This window comes from Henckelia pumila, chromosome 4, assembly GCF_033568475.1.
Source record: "Henckelia pumila isolate YLH828 chromosome 4, ASM3356847v2, whole genome shotgun sequence".
NCBI classification, from domain to species: Eukaryota; Viridiplantae; Streptophyta; class Magnoliopsida; order Lamiales; family Gesneriaceae; genus Henckelia; species Henckelia pumila.
The window spans coordinates 142,730,293-142,747,144 of NC_133123.1; the positions used below are offsets into that span (position 1 = coordinate 142,730,293).

The 16,852-nt window shown below is 44.9% G+C and overlaps 2 protein-coding genes across 2 annotated transcripts; both read right to left on the reverse strand.

Annotated features, from left to right (window-relative positions):
• Nucleotides 1-7,762: 7,762 nt before the first annotated feature.
• On the reverse strand, nucleotides 7,763-10,618 carry LOC140861938 (uncharacterized). The gene is made up of 2 exons (XM_073264937.1): nucleotides 8,985-10,618; nucleotides 7,763-8,735 (listed from the first exon to the last, which is right to left on the reverse strand). The coding sequence occupies exons 1-2, from the start codon at nucleotides 10,616-10,618 to the stop codon at nucleotides 7,763-7,765; spliced, it is 2,607 nt and encodes an 868-aa protein (XP_073121038.1).
• Nucleotides 10,619-11,502: 884 nt separating this feature from the next.
• LOC140861939 (rop guanine nucleotide exchange factor 1-like) lies at nucleotides 11,503-16,634 on the reverse strand. The gene is given in 6 exon segments (XM_073264938.1): nucleotides 11,503-11,653; nucleotides 11,655-11,758; nucleotides 11,761-11,969; nucleotides 13,527-13,640; nucleotides 13,709-13,823; nucleotides 16,605-16,634. Coding segments are annotated over 6 exon segments (723 nt in total).
• Between the last annotated feature and the right edge of the window lie 218 nt (nucleotides 16,635-16,852).

Sequence of the window (16,852 nt, forward strand, 5' to 3'; positions counted from 1 at the left end):
TATTTGGACTCTAACTCCTTAGGGCCCACAATCCATAACTTAAGCCCAACAAGCCAAGCCCGTTGTTCTAAAAATTAATATAAAATTCATCATGACTCCGATTGATAAACTGATTTCACCAATGTGCACAGAAACCATTTCTGCATCTTTTAGAGTCAAGATAATTTTTCTGAATTCGAATTCAGTGATTTCCAAAAATGTCCATCCCTATGTCATTTTAGGAAATCCCACTCCCTTTAGTTAAGAAGTCCAACTTCTCTTTCATTAAATTTAACTCTTTAAATTTAAATATCTCTACGGGGTTTTAGTAATCCATTACTTGTGTAACCCTCAATGGTTCAGGAATACAGCTAGCCGTGGGCTCACAACTCCTTGTGACTCGGAACAACAATTTCCGACTTACCCATCGAATCATGGTAAGAGCGCCTAGCAACATTGCCCCATGATTCCCTAGGTATTACTGATAGTGCCTGCAAGAACCAGTAGATTTTGGTTAGCGTACAGTACGGTCCCTTCATCCATATATCCCGATCGAATCAACAACCATTGGTATATCGAGAGTCGTTCGAGATTCGATAACTATGCATAACATCTTGGAGATCTATTAGTGACATCGCATATGTTACTAGGAACACCAAGTAACCTAAAACACATCATGTACTCTGGCCAGAGATTCGTCACACTAATATCTCCTCAAATCGCATAGGATATCCACACTCGCAAGTATGTGGTGAATCCTTGACAACAAAGCATCGACTCCTATATGTGTCGTAACTGTACCCAATCCCGACACCTGATGACCCCAATAGAGTCGATAAACGAGTCAAAGTACAGTACTAGCATATAGAGTCTCAATGATGTTTCAAGTAATAAGGACTAATGGTGTACAACCAAAACCGCGGACTTTATCCACTCGATAAGTGATAACCACTTGGAAAGTCCGAATAGGGTAGTTCGATCATTCATCATATGAATATCCATTTGCATGCTTTGAACATCTCTATGTTCCATACCAATGAAACGTGGTACTCGGCATCGCAAATGCTAGTCTCAATCTCGAGCGATCCTTATCCTTCTTTGCGGACGGCTCAATTGACTAGGAACAGTTTAGAATATACAGTGACTATAAGATGTGTTTCATGATAGCCATCCCCATGTGCTACCACATCTTACATACACTATAGTATATTCAAGGTCTTTATCAAAACAACAATAGTATATCATAATATAACATTATGAAGAAAGATAAAGTCAATGCCATTATAAAAGTGTAAATTATATTAAACAAAAGATTGTTTTACATAGAGTCATAAAAGCCCTTAGCCACAAGTTGGCTAACCGGGCACCCACTCTTTCAGGGCTCCCGTCTTGCAAGCCGACCCTAGGTTCCCGGTTTATGAGATGACCCCGGGCCCATCACCCGGGACTTATCGGGATGACGCCGGGCTCCCGTCCTGCAAGCCGACCCCGGGCTCACCGTCCGGGCCTATCAGGATAACACCACACCTCCGGCAAATAGTCGGGCTAGAACTTGTTTCGCTGTCCCGAGAGATTAGTATGGCCCTTCCCCGGTGGTCCTGTGCGGTACACTGAGCTCCACGTCAGCCCTAAATGCTTCGTAGTACGCGTTATCAGAGATCTTGTCAGAGGTAGCTTTAGCTTCCCAAGCACGCTTTGCGCATCTCTTCTGTTCAATTCAAAATAGACGGCTTAGATTGCCCAGACCTTTTATTAATATTCCAGCACTTGTGCTTTCTCTTCACCTCCTCATTGCCTCCCCCCCCTTGCGCGATTGCCTCTGATTATCCGTCCTTCGCTTCCACTTCCGTCATTCGTCTCCCGCACACTTTCACTCGCCTCGTAATTACGTAAGTATTCTTTTTTTCTTAATGTCTACTGGTACGTCCTCTACCTCTGGGGCGAATGCCAAAGGCTCGCCTAGAGACGAAGAGCCTAGCGGTGACTCGAGCGATGCTCGTTCCGCTTCGGCTCTTCCTTCCCGACCTCGCTTTTCTAGAAAAACTTTCCGCGCCAAACACTCCGTAGCCTCGTCCTCCAATGCGAGGGGAAGAGGAAAAAAGAAAGTGCAGAACCCCACCCCCCTTGCCTCCGTTCCGCCAACCCTAGGATGGTTCACCCATCTTCCCAGCACCTTATCGCAGGGGGCGGCGGAGGAATTGCGTGGCTCGGGAGAAATCCCCCTATCTTATACTTTGTTTCGCCCTTTATTAGGGAGCACACCCGATACCCCTCCGTCGGGTTGTCATACCTTTTTTCGGGATCAAATCCGTAGCGGTCTTCGCTTTCCCATTCCTCCTTTCTACCTGGCAGTTGCCGACTTTTTTCGAGTTCCGGTTAACCAATTTCATCCGAACTCCTTCCGAATTATGGCATCCACCTACATTCTTTTCAAAATGCATAACCTAGCCATCACCCCCCTCATCTTTCACTACTTTTTCTCCTGCCGTTTTAACGAGGGGGCCTTTTCTTTGGCCGCCCGGCAGAATGCTCGCTTCCTTTTCGATATCCCTTCTTCCCTGAAGGGATGGAAAGAAAGGTACTTCTTTATCCGCCCCCCGGTCCCCTTCTCTTTTAGGACCGGATTTTTGTCCAGCCTTCCCTCTCAACCTGAACTCCCTGAAAACTATAAGGTTGAGGAGCCCTATGTTCGCAGCCTGGCTTTAGTGGGCAACCAAAACTTCTCTTCCCCTGTCCTTTTAACGCATGAGAATATGATAGCTTACGGGTTGAGTACCCGGGTGGAAGATCCCCTTAACCAGGTGATCAACATTTATGGTGCTCCGGGAGCTCAACCTGGTAAGTTATGGTTCTCTTCCTGTCGTTTGTTTTGATTTGTTTGTTGCATCCTTTCCCTAATATATTGTTTTCTTGTGGCAGATCCGTCGGACGTGATGAGGGAGGAGTTTGCCCAGCGAGCTATAGAAAGGCAGGCTGCCAAGGAGAAAACCAGGGCCTTAGCGGAAAGGCGAAAGAAAGCCAGGGAGGAGGAAAAGAGCCGTGCTGCCTTGTCCGGCCCTCCACGCTTGCCTACCGCTGTATCCCTGCCCCCGATCCAGACTTCTCTCCCCTCTGCTTCTCTCTCACTCCTCCCTGATGGGGCTTTGGCGGATATGGTACCAGCCTCCTCCCATATCTCCTCTCAGCCCAACCCACCTCTATCGGTTGAGGATTTGGAGGATGAAGTTCCGCTTTCCCGGCGAAAGAGGAAGGCTCTCCGGGACCCTGACATGATCATTCTGAGCGACCCGGAGGACGTTACTGCCCCTGTCCCTCCTTCTCCAACTCTCCTGGCTAAGCCGACAGGTCTCTAGCCTCGAACTGGGACATCCCCTCGGCCAGCATGGAGCACATGGGGTGCGCCTGGGGGAACCGAGTAAATTCCTCTACCTGGAACTCTCGATTTCCCTTATTCCTGACAGGGACCACCTCTTCGAAGGCTGCAGTGGTCCAAAGTTTGCTTTCACCCGAGGAGAGAACATCTCTGTCGGTGCGGGGTGCTACCTCCAAGTTCTCCGAAGGCTTATCTCATGCCTATACAGTGAGTACGGGTCCAGTGTCCTATTTCTTTCCTTGCTTCCTTTGTCTCATCCCACTTTTGTCCTGTAGGGCCTATGCATGCTAGCCAGTGCTCTGGAGGAAACAAACTCCGTCCTCCACCGGGAAAGAGAAAAAACTCATTCTTTCGAGGAGCGCATGGCCCAGCTTCGCCTTAACGCCGCCCAGCTGCAGAGGATGCATGATGCCGAGGTTGGTGCTCTGCGCTCGGCACTGGAGAGTTCCCGGGTGGAAGCTACCCAGGCCCAAGATGAATGGCAAAGAAAGCTGGCTGCCGCCCAAGAGATCCATCTAAAGGCGTCCCAGGCTCTTCAAAACCAACTGAGGGAAGCCCGAGAGGAGACTAACAAGGCTTTGGCCTTATCGGATGCTGCCCGGCGAGAGACGGAGATGCATCAGGCTATGATAGAGAAGATGCAGGCAGGGTTAATTGCCGCCTGGACAGAGGCGGGCCTGTCTCGCCTACTAGTCGAGGATGCCGACTCCTCTTTGAAGAAGCAGCTGATGATCGAGTCTCAGTGGAAGGAAGCTTTTCTGGCCTCAAAAGATTTCAAGAAGATGGTGATAGACCAATCCTTTGACTTCTTTGCTCAGGGCTTCGACCTATGTTCTATGCAATACGAAGAGGCCGGGTTAAGTCAAGAAGGGGTCCCGGACATCCATCGAGCTATTGCATCCCTGCCCTCTTCTTCCATGACCGGGGAGGAGACATCTCCTGAAGAAAAGTAAAAACTAGTGCCCGAGGCGTGTCCTTATCTCTTGTTTTAATACGTTTCTAGGGATATTTTGCTTTATTTGTAAAAAACATTGAGTAATGAATATGTTTATTTTATTTTCTTTGTCTTTTTGTCACCTTGCGTATTTGAATTCCCTGTTGAGTATCGGGACGTTGAATTACCCGGGTGTTTAGGTGTCAGGGTGGTGGGTCATCTTTACATACCGGGTAGATCACCTAGATTCATATGGCTTGTGAATTACCACGGGCCTTTGCATATCTGGGCCCCTGAAATGACCCCGGGCTCACCGTCCGGGCCTATCAGGATAACACCATACCTCCGGCGAGTAGTCGGGCTAGAACCTGTTTCGCTGTCCCGAGAGGCATAACACTATAAGATAATCCTGAGCCACCTATGATGAGCTGCTTGTTCCATACATGGCCCATGTTGTTACTACAGGCTTTTAAGTACCAGGGTAGTGGAATGCCTGGGTTTATGGTGCCAGGGTAGTGGATCGCCTGGGCTTTAAGGTGCCATGGGTTTGCCATGGGCTTTAAGTACCAGTTAGTGGAACGCCTGGGTTTATGGTGCCAGGGTAGTGGATCGCGTGGGCTTATGGTGCCAGGGTAGTGGATCGCCTGTGCTTTAAGGTGCCATGGGTTTGCCATGGGCTTTAAGTACCAGGGTAGTGGATCACCTGTGCTTTAAGGTGCCATGGGTTTGCCATGGGCTTTAAGTACCAGGGTAGTGGAACGCCTGGGTTTATGGTGCCAGGGTAGTGGATCGCCTGGGCTTATGGTGCCAGGGTAGTGGATCACCTGGGCTTTAAGGTGCCATGGGTTTGCCATGGGCTTTAAGTACCAGGGTAGTGGAATGCCTGGGTTTATGGTGCCAGGGTAGTGGATCGCCTGGGCTTATGGTGCCAGGGTAGTGGATCACCTGAGCTTTAAGGTGCCATGGGTTTGCCATGGGCTTTAAGTACCAAGGTAGTGGAACACCTGGGTTTATGGTGCCAGGGTAGTGGATCGCCTGGGCTTATGGTGCCAGGGTAGTGGATCATCTGGGCTTTAAGGTGCCATGGGTTTGCCATGGGCTTTAAGTACATTTAAACAAAACACACATTTATTCACATAACAGCATGGAATACATATTACAACAAGTTTGCTTGTTTAAGAGTAATACAACTTGAGATGCAACGTGTTCCATGGCCGCTTCAGGGTCTTACCTTGACTGTCTTCCAAGTACCAAGCCCCTCTCCCCACCTTTCGAGTAATCTTGTAAGGACATTCCCACTTTGCTTCTAACTTCTTCACATCCCATGCAGGGTTAACCTTTTTTAATACGAGATCTCCTATCTGGAATTCTCGAGGCTTGACTCCCCTGTTGAAAGCTTTCATCACCCTTCCCTTATAAGCCTCCATCCTTACAGCCGCCCTTTCTCGCTTCTCCTCTATCAAGTCCAACTCCTGTGCTCGGCTACTGGTTCCTTCCCCTTGATAAGCTTGTATTCGGGGAGAAGATTGCTCAATCTTTATTGGTAACACTGCTTCGGACCCATACACCAAGCCGAAAGGTGTTTCTCCTGTAGCTGTTTTCGGCGTAGTACGATAAGCCCACAACACCCCTGCAATTTCCTCCACCCAATTTTTACTCATGCCATAGAGTCTGGCCTTCAAAGACCGTACTATCGTTCGATTAGTTACTTTCGTCTGTCCATTACTCTGAGGATAAGCCACCGAGGTAAAGGCCTGCTGTATCTTCATCTCAGCACACCAATCCTTCATCTTCCGTCCCTGAAACTGCCTTCCATTATCAGAAACTAATTTCCGAGGAACACCAAACCGGCAAACAATATTTTTCCATATGAAGTTTAACACAACTTCTTCTGTAATTCTTGCAAGGGGCTCCGCCTCTACCCACTTAGAGAAGTAATCTACCGCAACTAGAAGGAACTTCTTCTGCTTGGACCCTAGAGGAAAAGGTCCCACAATATCCAAGCCCCACTGGTCAAATGGGCAGGATGCCCATACTGCTTGCAACTCTGATGCCGGCTTATGAGAAAAATTTCCAAATCTTTGACATCCTTCGCAAACATTGACTACTTGACGGGCATCCTGCTGTAGAGTAGGCCACCAATACCCGGCTAATAGAGTACGTCGGGCTAGGCTCCATATTCCTCCGTGATCCCCACAACATCCTTCATGTATTTCTTGGAGCACATACTTCACTTCCTTCTCCTCCAGGCATTTTAGTAGTGGGCCCTGAAAGGATCTCCGATACAGACTCCCATTTAAAAGGGTAAAACGGGCTATCTGTCTTCTGACCTTTTGGGCTACTGCCCCATCTGAGGGAAGAGTCCCTGTCTGTAAATAGTTAATGAGAGGGGTCATCCAAGATTCCCCCTTTCCTTCCTGCTCTTCCTCCTCTTTTGCCAACACCGACCCCACTTGTTGTATCACTTCCCGGCTGTTACCACTACTCCAGGAAGTAGCCATTTTGGCCAGCGCATCTACCTCAGTATTATGTTCCCGGGGAATCTGCTCTATGTTCCAACTGGAGAAATCACTTCCCTGCTTCTTGACCAGTTCCATGTACTCTCGCAACCTTTCTTCCTTAACACTGAACACTCCCTGTAATTGCTGCACTACCAGCTGGGAATCGGAGTAAATAATTACATGCTCTGCTCCCGCTTCTCGAGCCAACTTTAAATCCGTCGCGACTGCCTCGTACTCTGCCTCATTGTTGGACTTGAAAGTGTGCAACCTCATGGCTATCCGGGTTTTCTCCTGCGTGGGAGAGATCAGAACCACACCCACCCCACTTCCTTCCGAGCTGCTAGCCCCGTCCACAAACACCCTCCATACTTCTTCCTGGCCGAAAGTAAGAATCTCTGTCAAGAAATCGGACAGAGCCTGCGCCTTGATAGCAACCCGGGGTTGATATTCGATGTCATACTCCCCTAGCTCCACCGCCCATTTGACTAGTCTACCCGAAGTATCTGGATGAGTCATCACCCGGCCCAGCAAACTGTTAGTTAAGACCGTGATTGGGTGAGACAGGAAGTACGGTCTAAGCTTCCGGGCTGTAAGGATGAGCGCAAGAGCCATCCTTTCTATATCACCATACCTAGTTTCTGGTCCTTTCAAGGCATGACTTACATAATAGACAGGTTTCTGGTCCCTGGCTTCCTCTCTTATCAGCACGGAACTCACAGCATGCTCGGTTGTAGAGAGATATACCCACAACCTTTTTCCGGGCTTTGGTTTGACCAGAACCGGCAGATTAGCCAGATGCTCCTTCAACTCCTGAAAATCTTTCTCGCATTCTTGAGTCCATCCAAATTTTTGGGCCTTCCTCAACACCTGGAAGAAGGGATAACTCCTATGAGCCGAGCGGGCGATGAATCGGAACAGGGCGGTGATTCTCCCTGTCAACCGCTGCACTTCCCTGATAGAGGTTGGTGAGGGCATTTATTTCAATATTTTCACCTTTTTGGGATTTACCTCTATCCCTCTTTCCGTTACCACAAAACCCAAAAACTTCCCACTCTTGACTCCGAAAACACACTTGGCTGGGTTAAGCTTTACCCCGTACTTCCGAAGAGTGTTGAAGGTTTCTTCTAAGTTGGGAATGAAATCCCGCCCAGTTCGGGACTTTACCAGGATGTCATCTACATATACCTCCACATTCCGGCCGAGCTGGCCCTGAAAGACCTTGTCCATCATCCTTTGATAAGTAGCCCCTGCATTTTTTAACCCGAACGGCATAACCATATAACAAAAAGTCCCTCCGGAAGTGATAAAACTAACCTTGTCTTGATCCTCCTGTGCCAGGGGGATTTGGTGGTATCCCTGATATGCGTCCATAAAGCTGAGCAACTCAAAGCCTGATGTGGAGTCCACCAGCTGATCAACCCGAGGGAGGGGGTAACAATCTTTAGGGCAAGCTTCATTCAGGTTCCGGAAATCAATGCACATCCTCCACTTCCCGGTGGCTTTGGGTACCAGTACCACATTAGACAGCCAAGTAGGAAACTGTACCTCCCGGATATGTCCTGCCTCATTTAACTCCCGAACCTGGTCAGCGATGACTTTGTCCTTCTCCGCCCCAAAATGCCGCTTCTTTTGTTTGATAACCCGAGCTCCCAGGAGGATATTTAGTTTGTGTTCGGCCACTTGAGATGGGATTCCAGTTAGCTCCTGTGAAGACCAGGCGAATACATCTGTATTCTTGGCCAGGCACGCTTTCACCTGATCCATAAGGCCAACCTCCAAATTCCTAGCTATCTTGACAAGTTTTCCCGGTTGTTCTGGGAATAACTGCACTACCTCATGTTCCTCCTTAACTTCTCCTACTGTGCACACTTCCTTTTTGCAAGGATCACCTCTTCCTTGCTCACCCCAGGCTTTCTTGTTGTCCACTCGTACAATATCAGCATAACACCTTCGAGAAGAGGATTGGTCTCCTTTTACTTATCCTATCTGGTTTCCCACCGGGAATTTAATCTTTTGATGATATGCAGAGGCCACATCCATGAAGGCGTTCAAAGCTGGTCTCCCTAAGATGACATTATAGGAAGATGGAGCTTCTACTATTGAAAAAAGAGTCATGATAGTTCTTCTCAATTCACCGGTTCCCAGGGTAATGGGCAACCATACCTCTCCCCGAGGCTGTACTGTGTGCCCTGCGAACCCGTAGAGAGAGGTTTTCACCATATTGACCTCACATCCCAGGAGGTCCATTTGTTCAAAAGCTTCTTGGAAAATGACATTTACCGAGCTTCCGGAATCAATAAAAACCCGCCTTATGTCATAGTTGGCCACCCTGGCTTGGATGAGCAAAGCATCATTATGAGGGGTGATCACGTCCTTTAAATCCTCTGGCCCGAAGGAAATGACCGGGCAAGAGGTTACTTTCCGGGCCTCCAACCCCAATACTTCTCTATTACTCCAAGATTTCCGGGCCCTATTCGAATCCCCATCAGTGGATCCCCCCGATATCATGTTGATGACTCCTCGGGAGGGTCCGTCTCGTGCCCTATCATCCAGTCGCTGAGGTGGAACTTCCCGGGCTTTTTCTGAGACAGCCTCATTAGGCCTGTGTGTCGCAAATCCTGGTGCCCGATAAGGTCCTCGTTGTCTTTTATCCATCCGCCTTTCCTCTCCTGACATCGGCCTTTTTGCCTCCGGGGCGCGTCTTCTGCACTCGCTGGTATCATGAGTATTGACCTCGTGGATGGAGCAATATTTTCCCGCTCCTTTCTGAGAGGTCTGCCGAACTTCCTCCTCGCACACATAGACCCCTCGATCTCTAGTTACTTTCGGCGGGGCATGAGCCATCAACCTCCCCAGATAATCATTTCTCCCTCCTCCCGAGTTATTCCTATTTCCTCTTTCTCTGTTTCCCTCTCGCTTATCTTTATCCCTCTTTTGCTTCTGGGCTTCTTCCATGTTAATGTACTTTTCAGCCCGGGCTAAAAGGTCCTCAAAGTTTCGAGGAGTTTTCTTTACCAGCGACCGAAAGAATTCTCCCTCCCTGAGACCTTGAGTAAAGGCTGTGATCCGGGTTTCAGGTGCGCACGCTGGAATCTCTAAAGTTATTTTGTTGAACTTCTTGATATATGCCCTTAGAGATTCCTTTCCGACCTGCTTCACCTCAAAAACACTGAGGGTAGTCTTTCGGTATCGTTTACTGCTGCTGAAATGCTGCAGAAAGATTTCCCGAAACTTCTTAAAGACATCAATGCTTCCGTCCTTCAAGTTTTCAAACCACCTTTGGGCAGAATCTTCTAATGTGGTTAAGAAAACTTTACATTTGATTTGATCATTATAACAATGTAACATGGCTACATTTTTGAACCGGGCCATGTGCTCTTCTGGATCACCACTACCATCGTATCCTTTGATCTTCGCTGATTTGAATTGTACTGGCAAGGGCTCTTTAATAATCTCCGGCGATAAAGGGCATCCGGAGCTTTTGACTCGCGAAGATTCCCGCGAGTCAGTGTTTTCTAACTTTAAAATTTTCTGCTTCAGCAGTTCCAATTCTCCCACCATGGTGACATGGGCAGACTCAGCGTGTGATTCTGCCTCCTGTTCCGCCTGTATGCCCTCTTGTCCTCCTCTTCTCTTCTCCTTCTCTTTTCCTTCTTCCCGCACCTTATCTACTGTTTTCTCCTGCTCCTTCCCTGGTTCCTCCTGGTTTTTCTCCTGCTCCTTCTCCTGCTGTTTCTCCGGATCACCTTCCCTCTTCTCCTGTTGTAGAGCTAGGATCCTTTGTAACGCTGCCTCTACCATGGCGTTCACTTGCTCCTGCAGATTTGCCATCGCTCGCTGGGAGCTTTCCGGATCCTCAATAATCGTCATATCTACGTCTTAAATCTCAATTTCCCACAGACGGCGCCAATGATGCGAACATCATAAAATGAATATCCAGGCGTGGGTTCTTTTTTGAGTTGTTGTTTTTTCCTTCTATTTTTTCTCATGCCTGTTTGTAGTAAGGGGCCTCCCTTTTATACGCATTGACCCGGCCTCTTCCATGATTGCCCAGCATGGCCCAACTGACAACTGTTTTTGTGATGAGATAGTTGTCACGTAGGATTGACCCCCCCCGATAATACTAGGAAGAGCCCATACCGAGCCCATACTGTTACACCATGCTGCCTAATGATTTGATTTGCAGTAAGAGTCTGCCACACGTAAAGGAGGCATGGGCTTTCTTTTATATGAAATGACCCTGGGCCCACCGAGTATTACGGGCCCCTGGTTTCCGGGTATTTATCCTTGATACTTGGGCCCCTGAAGGAGCTCCTAGGTTCCCGGTTTATGAGATGACCCCGGGCCCATCACCCGGGACTTATCGGGATGACGCCGGGCTCCCGTCTTGCAAGCCGACCCTAGGTTCCTGGTTTATGAGATGACCCCGGGCCCATCACCCGGGACTTATCGGGATGACGCCGGGCTCCCGTCTTGCAAGCCGACCCCGGGCTCACCGTCCGGGCCTATCAGGATAACACCAATTGGCTAATTCATCCCTCAGTTTTCTAAAATATAGCGCATTTCACCCCTATGTTATACAAACTCGGGCACATTTATACCCTTTCATAGGGGTTTTTATGCTAATTTTTTAAAAACATATGGTCTAACATGCTATTAATTTTACATAAGGTGTTTTATGCCTTTTAGACTTTTTATAGGGGGTGTTGATGCAATTAGCGCATGCTACATATAAATCTACCAAGATAAGCAAACAATTGAAGAATCACCTTGGGTAAGGTTGCCACATAGGCAGCTGGTATTTCCATCTCAGCAAGTACATTGCTATTAATGGCCATGCCTGCCTTTAGTAACTGGTTTGTGCTGCTGCAAGCTCTTTCTGGAGGCCTCTGACAATCCCTTTCCAGGAACTTTAGGGCATGGAAGCCACCACTTCTCTTCCTGCCTTACTGATGGCGCCGCCTCCCACTCATAACACCTCCCGTGGAGAACTTGTCATAATCATCCACAACTATCCCACGGTCAACATACCCAAACTCTGTGTCCCGAAATCCATCAAGAACGCTTATTAACATTGCATCAAGCTTCTTGAGCGCTGGTAAATTCATATGCAAATCAGAACGTGGTCGTGTCTCCATAACCTCATAAGTCCCCCCACCAGGAAATTGCTGCATTGACGGCACTGAGTTCTAGACCTGGCCAAGGGCCGGGTCAAACCCGGACCGACCCGAAACCGGTCATGGTCAACGGGCCGGTTAACCGCCGGGTCGGCCTATTTTTAAATAATATATTTATTATTTTGTTAAAATTTTAAATAATATATTTAAAACCTACACATGTTGGATTTGAACCCAAGATCAATTGATATTGAGCCATCACTCTTGCCACTAGGTCATTAGATATTTGATATTAGATTGTGATTGAAAATAATTAAATGTAATAAATTTGTATACAAAATGTTTAAATTGAAATGTAATAGATTTTTTATTGAGATAGGTATAGTTTTTAATAGAGTAAAAATTATTTTGGTACATGAACTATTGATAAAATGTCAAATTGGTACATGAACTATTGAAAATGATGTAATTGGTATATAATCAAACTCAAAAGTCAATTTTTCCCTTTACTTAAATTTTTTTAAAATTGAATATTGTTATTAAATTGATTAATTGAACTATATACATATTTTGTGTTTTAAATTATTATATTAATCACAAGTATAAATATAAATTCATATTTACTAATTACTATACAATAAAAAGAATATTATATATCATTATTATACGAAAAAACATTCAACGTAAAATTTATAAATTATAAATAAAAGACACACACATATATAATTTTTAATTTGATTAATATAAATAATAATATTATAACATAGATAAACAGAAAAAAAATATCTTTTATTATATATTTTTAATATATATTATTTTTTAATATATAATTTATCAATTGTTATATATATGTGTGTATGTGCATGTTTGTATTAATTAATATTTACAATATTTTCTACAATGTGTACGATCTCTTTTCTATATATAAAATTTAAATAAATATAAATTTATATTTATAATTGTATGAATAAAATAATTTTTAAAAATCATTTGTGTATTTATTTTAATTTAACAAAAATATTAGACTTTAAAATAATGTAGGTGAAGAGTAAAATTGACTTTATAAGTTGATGATGTACCAATTAAACCATTTTCAATAGTTTATGTACTAATTTGACATTTTACCAATAGTTCGTGTATCAAAATGAATTTTACTCGTTTTTAATATAAGATGTTGAAAGTTGAAATATAATATATTTTTTATTGAATAAATGTAATAAATTTTTTATTGAAATATATATAATTTTTAATATAAGAAATGTAATATATTTTTTATTTAATAAATATAATATATTTTTTTATTGGGATAGACATAGTTTTTAATATAAAATGTTGAAAGTTGAAATATCATATATTTTTTATTGAATAAATATAATATTAGAAGGTGTTAAAAGTTTAAATGTATATATTTTTATTTAATAAATTTAAATATTTTTTTATTGAGATAATGAAATATTTGATAGAGTTTTTAAAAGTTTAATTGTAAATTTTTTTTAAAAAAAGCAAGGGTTGACCCGAACTCGAAACTGCCAGTTCACCAACCCGAACCGAAACCGGTCAAGGGCGGGCCGGTTAAGGGTTGGTAAAATACCAACCCGGAATCGGCCCGTGGCCAGGTCTACAGAGTTCCACAATCAAATCAATCACAGATAAGAGGCATTCCATTTCTCTGCGCCACATAGCCCTCTTCTGTGGAGCCAACGGCTCCAACCTCCAGAACTCTCCAAACACAGTTGCTAATATTCGAAACCACAGTTAAGAGACATTACAAAGGAACAAATTAAAGCACAACGTAGGTACTAACCAGAAAGATTGGTAATGGAATTTGAGATGGCTAACGCAGTGCAAACTCCTTTACCCCCTCCAGACATGTCTTCCCCAAAGAGCAGCTTAGCAAACCTCTCTTTCATCATATCGATCTCTAAAATATTTAAGAGAAAGAAAAAAATAAACAGGAGCACCATGGAAAAGGACATGATATTCACGAGGTAAAAATAAATCACAAATTAGTGCAAAAATGTGATACAGATACCGACGTATGCTATTCATCTGCTAATGGCGACTGTATGAATGAAACCTAAGTCAAGAAGAAGAGAATAAACGCAGTAGAGGAATATCAACAGGCATCGCAAAACTTCTAAAAAGAAGTCCAAACAACAATTACTTCCATAAACTTGGTACAGCACATCATCGAAATTTTTCAAGCAATGCTAATATAGCGTACCACTCCCCATGGACCCAACAAATGCTGCATACATAAGAGAGCAAAAGACAGATGCACATTCCGTCAGCGTGAAGAAGCTTAAATCTCCTCTGCAGATAAGAGCCGTGGTGAAGATGGAGAGAGATCTCCAAAAGTTAAAGCAGACAACTATAAAAGCAAAGCACAGGAATTTTTCTCCCCTCTCTAGTCTACAGACTGATTGATGTCTTCTTCCCCCTACCAGTTAACGCCGTTAATATTTCACCCCTCCTTTTCCCCATAACTAACTAACTAACGGTAATTGCTCGTCCCGTCAACAAACGACGTCCAAAACAGAAAAGAAACAAATAAAAATGTGTCTCCTTCGTACGATTATCAACCGCGAAATAATAGTTCATGGGCAGGCTGAATCTATCGGAGCCATTTGGGAACATGACATCCATCTCTCCCCTTCAATGAGAGAAATTCGAATTTTAAAACATCATAAGAATTAATTGATACTTGAAAATTAAATCCAAATAAAAATGGATAAAACATTCTCGACATATTAATGAAACGAGAAATATATATGGATATTGGTGATTTAGATTAAAACGATAAATCAGTACTCGTGCATTAATGCCAAGGTTCGCTTCTTAGCGTTGTTGACCCATTATCAAACACCCCAGGACTTTTTATGACACCTCCATCCAGAGATATAGCTCCATTTGGGCTAAAAGGAAGAGCCTTAAGCATCTCTAGAACATACACAAAAGTTAGTGATATACCTCAATAAAGTGATCTCCTTGGACGAGCTGAAGAAACTCCTCCAAATAAGAGATGAACTGCTGCTGACCTGAAACCACTAACAAGAATGTTAAGGGGGGCCGGAAGGTGTTCCGGCGTATCCCCTCCGACGCTCAAGTCAGATGCTAGGATAGCGAAAATATAGAGAGTGGTGTGTGCCAACGAGTGAAGAATTAGGATGCAAATAATGAAAATGAACCTGGTATTTATAGAAGAGAGCTCCGGATTTAACGCCTACCTTCCTTATCAAGAATCCGCGAATCCCGGGATCACAATCCCGAATATTTAGACTGAGATCTCGCCCGAATCTTGTCTGACAAAGGAAATAAGAAACATTTAATCTGAGCTGAACTGTTATCATGAGGACGCTATACTACCTGGGGTCATATGGAAAAGGGATGAATGATCTATTGCTGAACCCCTGAACTCAACCCGAGCACTGATCCTAACATCTTAGCTAGCTCATCAAGGTTGTCCAACCCCTCTACCGAGCTAACTCCCTACTGCCATCGGGGCTGAGATGAATTCCAGAGCTCCCAACCTAAGATGGAGATGATGGTGGAGGAGTTTGAAGGAGGTCCTGAGCTCCCAAGCTGAGCTCACGAGCCGAACTGGATGATGGTGTGGAGGAGCTTGACTGAGCTCCCGAGCTCCCGAGCTCCCGAGCTGGGTGATGGTGGTGGAGGAGCTTGACAGATCTCCCGAGCCGACCTCCTGGACCATCCTGTCTATCTAAGGATTGATCTTTATCTTAGGGTCATCTTTGAGCTGAGGTGATTTCCTCATCGGGGTATCACAAGTCCCTCCCATAAAAGTCGAATTGAGGTCAAAGACTCGAAATTCGTTTTTATGTTGAGATGACCCTAAGTGGATGCCGAGCTAAGGTGCCTCACCGAGCCCAGCTGTCATTCCGGCAAGTACAATGTAACGGTAATTTATTTATTTATTTTTTTTTTTGAATTCTATTCGATCTGAGCCGTCCACCTGTCCCAAGATCAACGACTTGGATTGATCCGAACTTTCTATAAATAGGCCTCACTATAAAAATTTCATTTTTACTTTCTCCGTCTCCTGTTTTTGTGAATTCTCTCTTGAATTCCTTTCTTTTTCCGAGCTTCTTTGCTTTTCTTCCCTTCTCAAAGTTTCCGAGCTCCTCTGCTTTTCTTCCCTTCCCAAAGTTTCCGAGCTCCTTTGCTTTTCTTCCCTTCTCAAAGTTTCTGAGCTCCCTAAGTAAGTAAACACTCCTCATGGCTACTTCTTTCCGAGCTTATTCTGGAAGCTCAGACGAAGTATTTGCTGAGGTGGATCGATTTGATTCCCTTGCTCTTACTGCAGGAGAGCCTACAGGCCAGGATCCTGCTTTCGCATCATCCCCTGCTCAGGATGATGACCTGGGCTACGACCCTGAAGCCCCTGTGGTGCCGTGGTATGAGCAATACCCCTCCGAGCTGGATGCTTCGGAGGAGGAGAAGATAAGAGCTCTATCCCACGCCCCTAAAAATTACAAGTTTGTCATTTCTGACCCCACAGACCGAGCTAACCACCCTCCTCCAGGATTTTATACTTTTTATTTAGATCAGCTGGAGGCAGGTCTTAGATTTCCCCTCCCCTTACTTTTCCAACAGCTCAGCCGATATTATGAGCTTCACCTAGGACAGTTCACACCCAACTCCTTCCGAACTCTTTGTAGTTTTGTAGTTCTTTTTAGGACTCTAGGCTTTGAAGTTAACTGTTTTACCATTTGTAACTTCCTGCTGCCCAAACGTTCTGAGGAGGGCCCCTTTTATTTTTCCTGCCGACCCAACTGTAAATTTTTTAAGGGTTCTCCCATCTCCAATAAAAATTGGAAAAATGCCTTCTTTTTTGTATGTCCCTCCGACGATTGGGACATATGTTCTGCCTGGAGGGATGTTCTCCCCCTCCTACCTGTTCCCACCCCGGGCTTTCGTCAAGGGGAAT